At 47.2% G+C, this 12,348-nt stretch overlaps 2 protein-coding genes across 2 annotated transcripts; one reads left to right on the top strand and one right to left on the bottom strand.

Annotated features, from left to right (window-relative positions):
• The first annotated feature begins 16 nt into the window (after positions 1 to 16).
• Hsc20 (iron-sulfur cluster co-chaperone protein HscB-like protein, mitochondrial) lies at positions 17 to 7,230 on the top strand. Its single transcript, XM_077698592.1, has 2 exons — positions 17 to 556; positions 6,424 to 7,230. Exons 1-2 carry the CDS (start codon positions 125 to 127, stop codon positions 6,793 to 6,795), a joined length of 804 nt encoding a protein of 267 aa, XP_077554718.1. The 5' UTR covers positions 17 to 124; the 3' UTR covers positions 6,796 to 7,230.
• Positions 7,231 to 9,511: 2,281 nt separating this feature from the next.
• On the bottom strand, positions 9,512 to 11,187 carry Trk (trunk). The gene has a single exon (XM_077698586.1). The coding sequence runs from the start codon at positions 10,992 to 10,994 to the stop codon at positions 10,248 to 10,250; it is 747 nt and encodes a 248-aa protein (XP_077554712.1). The 5' UTR covers positions 10,995 to 11,187; the 3' UTR covers positions 9,512 to 10,247.
• Between the last annotated feature and the right edge of the window lie 1,161 nt (positions 11,188 to 12,348).

Genomic DNA, 12,348 nt, shown 5'->3' with positions numbered 1-12,348 from the left:
ATATCCGCAATATTTACGAGAGGGAAAAAATCATTGTGTCTAAATTTATTTTTATGGTCATGTACAAATATTTGTGTCACGGCTTTTAATAAAAGTGCCGCTAGGTTCGCTGCAGTAGTATCAAATGGCGGCCTCCGTGAGATGTTTCGCCGTCGCGATTTCAACTGCCAGATTTATACATCGACTTTCAAATATTCCTAAACGCATATGCCAAAGCCAACTTTCATGGAAATGTAGTGCACGTAAAGCTAATTGGTTAAATGCTCGCAAAAACGATTACTTGCTTGGCATCAGCTGGCAAGTGCAACCACCGGTGCCTGTGCGGTTAGCGGGGCGATCGTCAAGTGGAAGCTGTTGGAACTGCTCCGAGGTGCTTGGGAAAGCAGATTTCATCTGCGGCCGTTGTGAGAGCCCGCAAGAAGTGTCCCACAAGTTGACCTATTTCGAAGTGTTCAACGAGGTGCCGAGATACGACATCGATGTCAACAAGCTCCAACGGACGTTCCGAGATCTGCAGCGCCTTCTTCACCCGGATAAATTCGCTACGAAATCTGAGGTTTGAAGACGCCGTATATTTTCACAGGTCATTGTTAGGCATCGCGGAAACTGATGTTGGGTGTTGCAACAATAAATTAGCGTCTTTAAAACTATTTACTAAGCCAACCGCGCTTTCCCTTGCGCTCCAACTTTACACGAAGGTCGTACTTTACGGTCTGTTTTGTTCGACAACAATAACGGCGACAGCACTTACTTGCTTATTTAGAAATCGAACAAAAAAGATTTCCGCCTATTGAAAATTTCGCGGCTATGGTTGAAAAATGAGCACTCTGGAACTGCTGCGCCACCTGGCGCATCCCAAACGAAGCGCGCCGCGATGTCGTCATACGGTACAGCGTTGAATGGCTGCGGATTAAACCATAAAGTAACTCTCTCTAATCATGGCTTGCACCCCCCCCCCCCCTTCGTTATCCTTCGCCAACCGGTATCGCGTGCTTCCTTTTGCATACGCCCGGTAGCTAAAACGAAACTTTATAAATTCCAGTACGAAGTTTGGATTTAATGGTCTATACTAAGATCGGTGACAGCATTGACTTGATCGTTTAGAAATTGTCCTAAAGGGATTTTCCCAGCCAGCAAGACGAAAAGATGAACACCACAGAAAGGTGGCCTCACCTGTCCTGTCCAGAACGAAACGCTTTGTGGTGAATGCAGCGTTTAATTTCAAATAAGACAGATGGCTCCATCGTTCCTCAGCATTCATTTTTATGTCATTGCCGCAGCATTCAATAAGGGGCAATCCTTTTTATCTATTTCTAAATAAAAAAGTGAGTGCTGTAATCAATATAGGTGTTAACCGTAATAGATATTTACTTGCAACGTTAGTGCAAAGTTTTGAACTCGCACGAATGAGCAGTTGGCTAAACCAAAAATATTTAAAGAAACTATATTAAATATTGTTGCAACACCCCAAATTTATTTTATTTTGGCGTTTATTTTAGTTTACCCTCAAATACCATGTTGGCTTGTGTGGGTGCTGCTAATATTTATGCCGTTATGCACTATTGCCAACTTTACATGGAAAATATCATAACAGTTTCCGCCAAGCATTAGTGTGGCTTCATTAGGAGTTATGACATAAAAATTTGCCCCTCAAAGCAGTGAATTTTTGTTTGCTTTCTGCACAGTAACATTGGATTTCAGCCTAACAGTTGCAGCTGCACAGTTCAGAGCATATAATGCTCTCCTTCTGCATAAGATTTCCAATGTTTTTTGTTTTTATTACGGTCTTTGCTTTAAAGAGGCCATGCTGACAAAACACATGTTTGGTTAATTCGAAAGATTGTCGCGTTAGAATCATTCTGACACCACTTTTAACATAAGCTTTGCTCAAATAAGCTACATAATTAGGGGTGTGACTCACTAGCTCATTTCCCGCACTAGAACATATGACATCATATGCACAGCTGTGCGATTCGCTAAAGCCGGCAAAAGCAAATGCAAGTTAGGCATAGCTTATAAGCTTGCAGAACGAGCTATTTTCACTTAACTGTAATGCATATTCATTTTATAGCCGTTATAATGGTAGGGAAAACAATAAAAGTTACGAAAGGACACGCAAATATTGAAGTACCATTGCTTACTGCTGTTCGTACTGTGCGCTCTATGCATGTTATAGCTGTAAAGCAGTGCGGCGCTTTGGGGTTGTCTCAGATGACAGTGGCCGATGGGCGTAAGCGACGTGACCCTATTTGTCGAACATACCCCATGTTTCACGAAACAATTACTACCTACTGCAACAAAAACAAGCCAGGTGCTAACACGGTCAAAAACAAAGTAAAGGCGAATAGCGGGGCAGAGCAGTCTGGTGGCGTCATTTATAGGGGCTGACGGTAAACAGGGCTCCACAATATAAACACAGCGCGCCTCCGCTTTAACTCGAGCATGCCACAGTTCGCTGCAGGCTGAACAGAACACTTCGAGTTCGTTTGCGACCCGTTCATGTGACGTTATGGCAGGCGTCACGAAACACAATTTGGCAGGAGAATGAAAATTTTAACTTAAATTGATCAATTTTTCAGTGAATAAAGCATCACTTGCAGCCGGAAAAGTGCTGGGGCCACTGTGAAACACCAAAATCTTTCGAATAAAGCAAACTTTTATTTTGTCTGCATGGCCCTTTAGAAAAGTTTGCTTTGAAATATTTTTTTTTCTTTAAAAAAAGCTGCTACTAGGTGACGACAGACATGTCACTTCATTTCAAACATTATAAATTGTCTGCTTATTCGCATGGTCCTAGTCCACCGTGACCTGAACTTTTTGTCCCATGCATGACCCTAGATGCTCCTTCCTTATACATAAATCACCAGGACGCTTCATAGTGCGGGTGAGGTAACTGGAGTCAATTAGGGCAGCACACACAGCAAGTTCCAGCCAACTTTGGGATATACATATGAGGAGCTTTTTTCAAGATTAGTCAAATCCACCTTACTGCAGTTTCTGAAACAAACAAAAATTTGTGGCCGGGCCGTAATGCAACGCTGTCAAGGCTATTTATTATATGATATGTTCTACATCTCAGCTATAGGGGTAGTTAGCCTTGACAGCATTGCATTTCAGCCCAGTCACAGATTTTCGCCGTTCTTTTGAAATTCTGTTCACTTGGATTTGACTCATTTCGAAAAAAAAAAGCTCCCCATAAATATCGCAAGGCTGCTAATGACCAGTAATTTTTTGTAATTGCTATTTGCAAAAGCCACATTCCATAACTGCCACTTACAAAAACAACAGATTACGATCCTGCCAGACGCTGCCTTTTCCTTAATGATATCGCTGTTTCGAGAAGCTGTGGGGTTTTGGGTGTTACCTCGCTCTAACAAAAGTTTGCTTAATTTGGTGTACATGTGGTTTCGGTGGACTGAATGCTCATATTCACTTGACCGATGATATGCTGTTTATTATCTGCAGACACCTTGTGCCATTATCTTTGTCCACATAAACTGCAGTGCAGCGGGTTTCTATAAAAAAAAAAAGGTTAAACAAAATGGCTGCTTCGACACATGGCCATCAGCAGCATTTGTGAAAATCGGGTGAAAGCCAATTTCTTTCTGAACATTTGCCACGAACGAAATTAGTTATGGGCGGCAAAAGGGGCTGTATAGAAAAAAGAAATCCTTCAGGTCAAGTGAAAATTCTCTGAAGGCATCATTTATAGTAAAGAGCAAATGTGTCTGATTATTTGAAAAAAAAAGTTTATTCAGGTGGCAGCGTATAAAAAATTTCTCAGAAAGGGATTTAATTCGCATAAATGCTTCAAAATAATTGCCAAAAGAACAACAGTACTTGAGGGAAATTACTAGCCACTGTAATGACAGCCTACAAGAAATACTCTGCCGAGGTTATTCACAATTACAAATTAAAGCTATTGTCATTCATAGCACAATGAAACTAACACGTGAAGGACTCAGAGATTGTGCAACTTTGCCAACCTCGTTTTTCATGCTGTTATGCGTTTCTATTACCTGTCTGATAACATGTGGCATCTCAAAGATATTTTTGATGCTAAATAATGTAACAAAATCCAATTTTCTGAAAGCTATTGGCGGTGAGCGCGACCACGGGCGGCGCTGCGGAGCGCGCCTCCGTGACGTCGGCTTAGGGATTCTCGCATTTGTCGTCTGCTTCACTCGGGCTCGCTGTCCCTGCTATTTTTTGCGCTCGTTTAACGTCTGATGCTTGTCCGTGCCAGATTTTGCGTGGGCGTGACTTTTTATCATAATAATAGACTTACAATAGCATACACTAGCTCAGGGCGTGATTTAAAGTATAGTTTTGGGTACACCACTGCGGAAGAAACATTGCCGGCGTCGCCCCATTCATTGCGATGCCGGTCCTGTGCGGAGCGCGAAGAGTCAGAGCTATGCGTCAGCTTCTGTATTAAGCAATCTTTCGAACAAAGGGAACAGCCAGCTACTAATAACCGACAACAGCGAAAATGTAAGACCAAAACAAATTCCAGGCACTCGGGGCTCTCGGCTTTGGCAGAAGGCATCGCGATCACTTGTAATCGTATACGCAAGGTAAAACACTTTTTGCAACCTTTCCGAACGCTCTAACGTATTGTATCACATCACTTTACGTTGTCATGGCTTGAAAGTATGCCGACGTGCACTATAGGCCGCAAAAACTGTAGGTTAAATTCCAAATAACCTAACCTACTGTGTGTATAGGCGCGTGCTGGTTTTATACCAGACCTTAGCAGTATGGAGGTTTATTGAGAAAAACGAGTCACGTCTACGGCAAAAATACCGTAACACTATGTTCGTTCAGACCTGGGGAGATACTTCGGTAGATTTCCCACGGCCATATTTTCTCAATATTCAGATATGCGTTATACTAAAACAGCGCTCAAGAGGAGGAGGAAGAGGAGGAGGAGAAAACTTTATTTAACAGTAAAATCGAGCTGATTAGTGGGCCGGGTCCTCAGTGCAGGACCCGGCCCAGTAATAAGAGTAATTTTCTTCAATTCATAGAACGCCATCCCGAGCAGACCAGGATTTGCTCTTTACGCCTGGAAGGGTTGGAAAACAGTAAAGAGCTGCCTGGAAATATTCGTGGGTTTCGATTCCTGTTATACTGGAAACCGGCACGTATACTACTTATTTCGTTAGTTACCGAGTATATCAAGCTTTCAACACCGTAATCATGTCATAACCGTTCAAATTGAGAGTCAGTTCGTTATGATAACGATGGTTTTGATAGAAATTCAGAGCACAAAAGCTGCCTTCGAGTACTCGGACTACGTTGTCTGATGCGCGATCGCGGTGGCGTAGCACAAACCTTCTCGTCGTATTTGCGTGTGAATAAACAACGCACGCTAAAGATAAGCCCCTTCTTGGCCACAGCCATAAAAGCCACTTTGTGAAGAAAGGAATGTATGCCATACAGCCGGAAGAAAATATCCACACTATATTTGTGAGCCTCGCAAACATCCCCGAACCTCCTAGTAAGGCGTTTGTGACGGTGCAAAGAAATTAATGCATTAGGCACAGAAAAAAAAAAAACATTCATCTGATACAAGCCAACAACAACAAAAGAAATAGAAGACAGCCGCTTTATCCCCTACTGTGCGATGGGCGTGTAAGGGCCCGCTGCTTGGTGCGCAGTATTGGACTGTTGAGTCTTCATAAGAGTATCTCAAAAATGCTGTAGGGAAGCCTACGCATTTTGAATACTTATTGAGGATTTCTGAGCACTGAAACTCGCAAATAAGCTAATAAGGACGAGTTACAGACGATTTTCTGACCGATGCTTTGAAGAAGGTTGTTCTCTCTCTTCTTGTGTGTTGCTAACTTGTGTAGGATACAGCTTGAAATTATTCAGAGGTGTCAGAAGCTGGAAAAAATAACTGAATCACTGGAGATGCGGTTTTCATGCACTAATTCATGAAAGCGGGCGATTTCTAGCACAGGCACTACTGCACTCACAAGCGGAGTGTAGCAGACGACAGCGGCGCGAGTCCCTAAGCTGACGTCGAAGCCAGGGGGCGCCACTCAAACATCTCACCGCCAATTACAAACAGCATTACTTCTTGCGTGTTCACAGGCTCCAGAATAGCACCCAATTTTTTGCCCTAATCCACAAAATTGCAAATTGCAAAAACAAAGGACCATGAATGTGTTTAATTTTATTAACTTCGAAAGATTTCTTGTGGACAATAAAAAAATTCAACTTATCCTTCGAGAAGAGGCTAGATGCTTCGTAGAGAAATCGAAAGAAGGGTAAATTTGAATTAATGAAGACCTCATTATACTTGAAGGTTTCTATTAGCAGAAAGTGTTGACACTGGCTCCTCGCATTCAGACATACACCTGTGACGTGATCTTGCGTTGAAGTAACTGCCTCGTTCTTTTGTCTGTGTTGCAGAAAGAGCGAGCGTTATCAGATGGCCTGTCGGCTATGGTGAACCAGGCTTACCAGACCTTGTCCAAGCCTGAAAAACGAGCGGGGTACCTGCTGAAGCTGAGTGGAAGAGACCTGGACTCTGTGGTGCTGGACAGTGACTTCCTTGGACGCATGATGGAACTGAACGAAGAAGTGGCTTCGATAGAAGAGCAGCGGGATCAAAAGTCAGCAGCGGAGTACCTCAGCGTAGTGCAAGGCGAAGCTGAGCTCGTGAAAAAGCAGCTCGAAGTTTCCTTCGAAAAAGACAGTCTCGATCACGCCAGCATCGAGCTAGCAAAGTTAAAGTACCTCAGGAATGTAGAGACGAAGCTGAAGGAAGTTTTAGAGAAGTGAAATGGGGGCGGGGCAGTTTCCCCTGTGTTTTTAGAAGGAAAACCTATGTTTTTGTGATACTGTAGTGGATATTAAGCGAAAGAATGGATGGCCATTTATTTATGCTTAAATGGTGTTATCTCATGAAGTAATTTGGATCTATTTATGCACCATAGTGTTCCGGACAAAACACCAGTGGAAAATTAACATTCAGTAAACAGGAACATAAACTCTCAAGTAGCTAAATTGATTCATTAGTAAAAAAAAGTGAATATTTGGTTGCTGCCCAGTAACAATAAAAGAAAAAGCTGTGAGCATAGAGCATGTAACTTGCACAGTTTGATAAAAAGTTACTGAAGCTGCATAGGACTAACACAGTTGTGGTGTTTGACAGTTGTGGCAGCCCAAGGGAGCATAGTGGACTGGACTTATTGAAAATAAATTGTATTGCTCCCAGCCTGATACCAGTTTGATGAAGCCTCCATTATGTCCATGATGCATAGACAAAACAAGTAGCGTTTGCAATTCATTCCTGTAGTTGTGAAGGTCTAAAAGTGTTTCTCGGTGATGTAAGCTGCACCCCTTGCTGGGAAAACACTTTTGGAAAGCATTGCAAAAAAACTCTTCGCAGATATAGTTTTAAGATTCACTTTCATAATTAGAACTTTTCTCGACTTCCTGCATAAAATGGTCATTTAAAAGCTGTCAGGATCATTTGCGAGAACAATTTGTGCTTGGTTAGACTGCTGCAGCCTGCTGGGCTTCAGGACATCTTACTCACAATTTTCTTGCCAAGCTGTTTACAACTATCGTTTTGGAAACAAACACGTGCATGTTTTTGATAGACTAGCGTACTGACCTTTGTGGCAGCTTTGTAGGTAAAGTTGAATTTTTTCCGAACTTAATTATGTGCAGAGATAGTAGCGCCTCTGCACTGCAAAGTATCATCCTTGCAGTTCAGCAGTTTAGATGATAATATTATTTGTTATTGCTAGGGGTGCAAAAGTTACAAGGGGAGAAAGTACTATGCCTCGATTTAACTCAAATGTTTTCAGGCCGATCCTTCAGACGAGAGGCAATTGTGTGGACACACAGTCCTGAAATATACAATGTATATTCAGCATCCACAAAATCCGCTGGCGATTACGATACTCCCTAATGCGATATTTGGGCGCAGCAGCAGTGCGCTGAGGCAGCAGCACTCGTGGGTTCTCTCGACGGCAGCGATGATGAGCATCTGTCGGCGCGAAGTGCGTCTCAGGAAGGGACCGCGAACGCACTCGCCAAGCTTCGCGCAATCGAGCGCCTCGTGCGGGCACAGCATACTGCCCCCTCCCCACCCCCACCGCACACTTCGGAGAGCGCTGGCTCGAGCCGCCCTCCCCTCCCAATTTCGCGACACTCTCCTCATCTGCTTTCTTTCATCGTTCGCTTTTTCTTTTAAGCGCTGGACACATGTACGATTTGTACACGCGATTCGCATGCGACTGATCGTTACGACTGTCACCACGACTAGTCGTACGCGTGAATTTGAGACACATGACCCGATGCGTGCATGCGACGCGCCGTCGGCGTCGCTCCGCCCACCGTTTTTGCTCCATGGTCAACTACGACTATCGCTGAGCTGAATTTGTAGATTCCGCGCGTTTAATCGCAAAAAAATGGATAAAGCAGGCAATCGTGAAGCGTTTCCTGCCTTCGGAAACAGTTCGCGCACACGCCGGCCGCGCCTGCCAGCTCGGACACTCAGCGGCTCGAACCGGCGCAGACCACGGTAGCAACCGCTTGTCGCTGCTCTTCTGAATCAATCTGATCGTAAAAATGAAGTTCCACATGCGAGAAAGTAGGTGTTAGTGTGGTGAAAAATTGTGCTTGGGATTGTTATCAGGGCTTATTTTAAAAGCGGCGATCAGATATCTGCCGCGATGCAAGCGTATACGCTGACCGGCCCCCGCGGCGCGCGGCGGGCGGTGCGCCGACCGGTCGAGAGATGGCAATACCTGCGCGGAAGCATCGAAACAGGCTACGCAGATGTTCAACTACGACGATCGCTGAGCTGAATTTGTAGATTCCGCGCGTTTGTTCGCAAGAAATTGATAAAGCAGGCAATCGCGAAGTGTTTTCTGCCTTCGGAAACAGTCCGCGCACACGCCGGTCGCGCCTGCCAGCTCGGCACACTCAGCGGCTCGAACCGGCGCAGACCACGGTAGCAACCGCGCTTGTCGCTGCTCTTCTGAATCAATCTGATCGCTAAAAAGAAGTAGCTTATGCGAGAAAAGGGATGATAGTGTGGTGAAAAGTTGTGTTACGGATTGTCATTCGCAGTTACACAGATAGCGGCAATCAAATATCCGCCAGGATGCTAAGCCTAAAGTTTCCAACACCCGAGCCGACCAGAGCAACGCACGCCGGTTGCGGGAGGTTGGGGCTCAGCGGGCTCTCATTGACTGTGGCCTCACGACGATGGCACGACTGCATCTGGCTTGCCAGACGCACGTCGTGAGCCTCCTCCCACCAGCGATCGACACCAAAACGGGTCCTAACGATCAATCGTAACTATCAGTCGCATGCGAATCGCGTGCACTAGTCGTACATGTGTCCAGCGCTTTAGTCGTCCGTCCAGGCCATCGTACCGATTACGCCGACAAACGGCTCTGCCCAGAGACGGCCGCCAAAGGGCTGCGCCCTAAAATAGGAGGCCTGCCTGATAGATGCCACTAAAAGAACAAAACTTCAATCAAGTGGTTACAAGTTTATTGCCAGCAAGCAATGTATGCACTTTCAGGAAACAAAGGTCTTTTTCCACTTCTCCCGTATTTCCAGGTGCCTTGGTTCTGCCCAACGGTGGACATTGATGGTAGAGCAACGAGTCTTGCTGTGCTGCATCTCTGGTTTGCACAGATGTTGTGCCTTTTTTTCTGCTCAAATTTCACAATTTTTTTTTAAATTCCGCATACCTGCCAGTATACAGTGCTTATTGTCAGCGAAGCCAAATGCGCAGTCATATTTGAAAAAAAAAAAACATTAAAAGCAAGTGAGGGAACAATGAACATAAGTCTCTGCGACGCTTGCACATGAGACTGAATGAGAAGCGAAGTCAGTAAAATGATACGTTGCGGGCACGGCACAATTTCATAGTCAGAACCGCCCCGCAAAATGGTCACAATGGTTGGGTATGAGGAAACAGCGCGATACAAAAGTTCTTGCTACAACCCCACATGATGTTTTTAGCTATTTGAGCACATGTTGCAAAGGGCTTGTAAAGTCATTTTCTTTTTCGCGAGTTAGGTTAAAATAGTGAAAGCACGATGTGCTGGCTGCTTCAGAGTAACGCAAACATCACAGGTCTTACGCATTCGCAGCAGGGCGTGGACACGTGCGGTCAGCGTTGACGAGGCAGAGTTTACGGAGACGTATGACGTCCCTGAAGGGCGCACACAGCTTGCCTGCTGGCCGGGAGCGCCGCACTGGGCTCAGTCGTCCTCCTCCTTGGCGCAGTCGCAGCAGAAGGTGACGGCGCGCTCCTCGAAGACCCACTCCTCGCGGAGGTCGGCCGGCAGGCTCTCGGCGGTCGCGCGGCCGTCGCATGGGGACTTGGCGCTGGCTCGGCGAAGCACGTTTACGGTGAACGCGCGGCCCTGGCAGCGGAAGTGCGTGAACCAGCACTGCTCGCCCAAGCAGCGCACCGTGCGGAGGTAGCGCGGGAAGCGGTCTTCGCCCAGGTCCTCCCACTCCATGCGCGACTCGCAGCCCCAGGGCTTCTTGGTGCTATCTTCCCGGCGCACTCGGCGGCCGGGCGTCACGCCTCCGTCGCTTCCCGAAGCTGCCCTACGGAGCCAGTGGTCGGACGGCACTCCGGACAACGGTTCGTCGCCGTCGGTTTCGGCTCGAGCCACGTCCCGCCTGAAGTCGGGGTCCACGCGGAAACTGGGCGGATCCTCATTCCACTGCGTGCGTGACATGTCCGCGCCGCTTCCGCCGCCGACGTCTTCGTCGTCGTTCGGGTATCCGACCGTGTGACGGACGTAGAGTCGCGGGGCAGGATCCGGGTCGGGCGGTGGCTTCTCGATGGACATGTAGCGCGCGTTGTACGCTGGGCCCAGCTTCTCACGGAGCTCCTCCGTAGTGGCGCGAACGCATCGGGCGGCTGCCGCGGCCTCCTCCGGGAGCCGCCGCAGCAGGAGGACGACGACGGCTACTAGCACGGCACGAGCCAGCATTGCGGATTCATGACGCACCACCGCAGGAGTAGGTGGCGACGAATTAGTGACCGAAACGCTCGCGGCTTTCTTTAGTTCCGAATCCCATCGGCGCACGCGCGAGTGCGTTAGGACGAGGGTGCCAGCGATTACATTCGGCTGAGCCAATGAGTGCCTCCTAGAGGGGCGTATGCTTGCAAGCTGATGCCAGAAGATCGAAGGTGGACGCTGGACAGAGTGAAGAGCAAAATAAATCTAAAAAATGCGGGGTTGTGGGGGTGGAGGGGGGGGTGCGAAAGGGAAGCGGGTGCTGTGTCGAAGGGCGTGACAATCCGTTTACACCGAGTCGCCCAGCGCCTTTCTGCTCTCTCCCTCACCCAAATTAAAGAAAGCAGAGGCCGGCGACGCTGGGTGCCGTAATCACCTCACCGGTGACAGGTCGCTAACGTCTGACCTGCGTGTAGAGCCCGGGGGAACTCTTGCCCTCCGTGCGACGCGCCTTTCTTGAAGGCATTCTGGCATGCATGCGTGTGGAGTAAGTGCACAACCGTACGGGGTGAAAACACAACACCGTGCCTAGCCATTTTTGCCCCGGGGGAAAGCTACAAGGGCACCTGAACTCTGAACTGGCGAAGCACATTTGTTTACGGCCGCAGGATAGTGAGTGGGTGAGTGAGACTTTCGAGAGGTCATAAGCCCTTGGGGGGAAGAAGGAATAGAGGGGAGGGGTTGGGGGTATGAGAAGGAAGTCACACAGCCGGCACTGTTCCAGTCTTGGGGCGCTATCCACAAATTGAACTTATTTCAGACAGTTGTGATCACTAGGTATGTACAATTCACGCCAGTTAGTCCGGGGTAGACCGTTTTCAAGTGTATACTGGGTGATTAATTCTAGAACACCGTCACCGCTGAACGCTGAACTGACAAAACGCATTTGCTTACGGCGCGGCCCAGGAGAATGCAGGTAGCTTGTGGGGCGCCATTCCACTTTATTGCCCTCCCACACTCCCTCGCTGCATGCAATGGACAAAAAAAAAAAGTGCGGGTGCGTGTTTGTTTGTACGGTTTAATAGCTCGTTTGCTACGGATGTCCTTATACAATAAAGAGAGTAAAAAAAAGAAAGAAAATTCAGAGGGCACCCGAGCACTTATGGGTTTTGAACGCGAAAGCACATTGTCCAGCTGAACAGCTGAGGCGCCTTGTGTCGCCGCGCTTTGTCCAAGGGCTTTTCGATCTTGCCGCTGGAGACGCTCTGTTTTGCGAATCGCCTTATAACACTTTCGAATGACTTCGATCTGCCTCCTGCGCGTTGCGCTGCTTCTCTTTTCTGTCACTCGATCGGTTGCCTTCCGGTCGTATTGACGTGGGCGACAA

The sequence above is a fragment of the Haemaphysalis longicornis genome, unplaced genomic scaffold (assembly GCF_048455015.1).
Source record: "Haemaphysalis longicornis isolate Haplotype H1 unplaced genomic scaffold, Haemaphysalis longicornis Haplotype H1 scaffold_2, whole genome shotgun sequence".
In the NCBI taxonomy this organism is placed as follows: domain Eukaryota; kingdom Metazoa; phylum Arthropoda; class Arachnida; order Ixodida; family Ixodidae; genus Haemaphysalis; species Haemaphysalis longicornis.
Note: the sequence above shows the minus strand (reverse complement) of the source record. Positions and strands in the feature narration are given on the sequence as shown.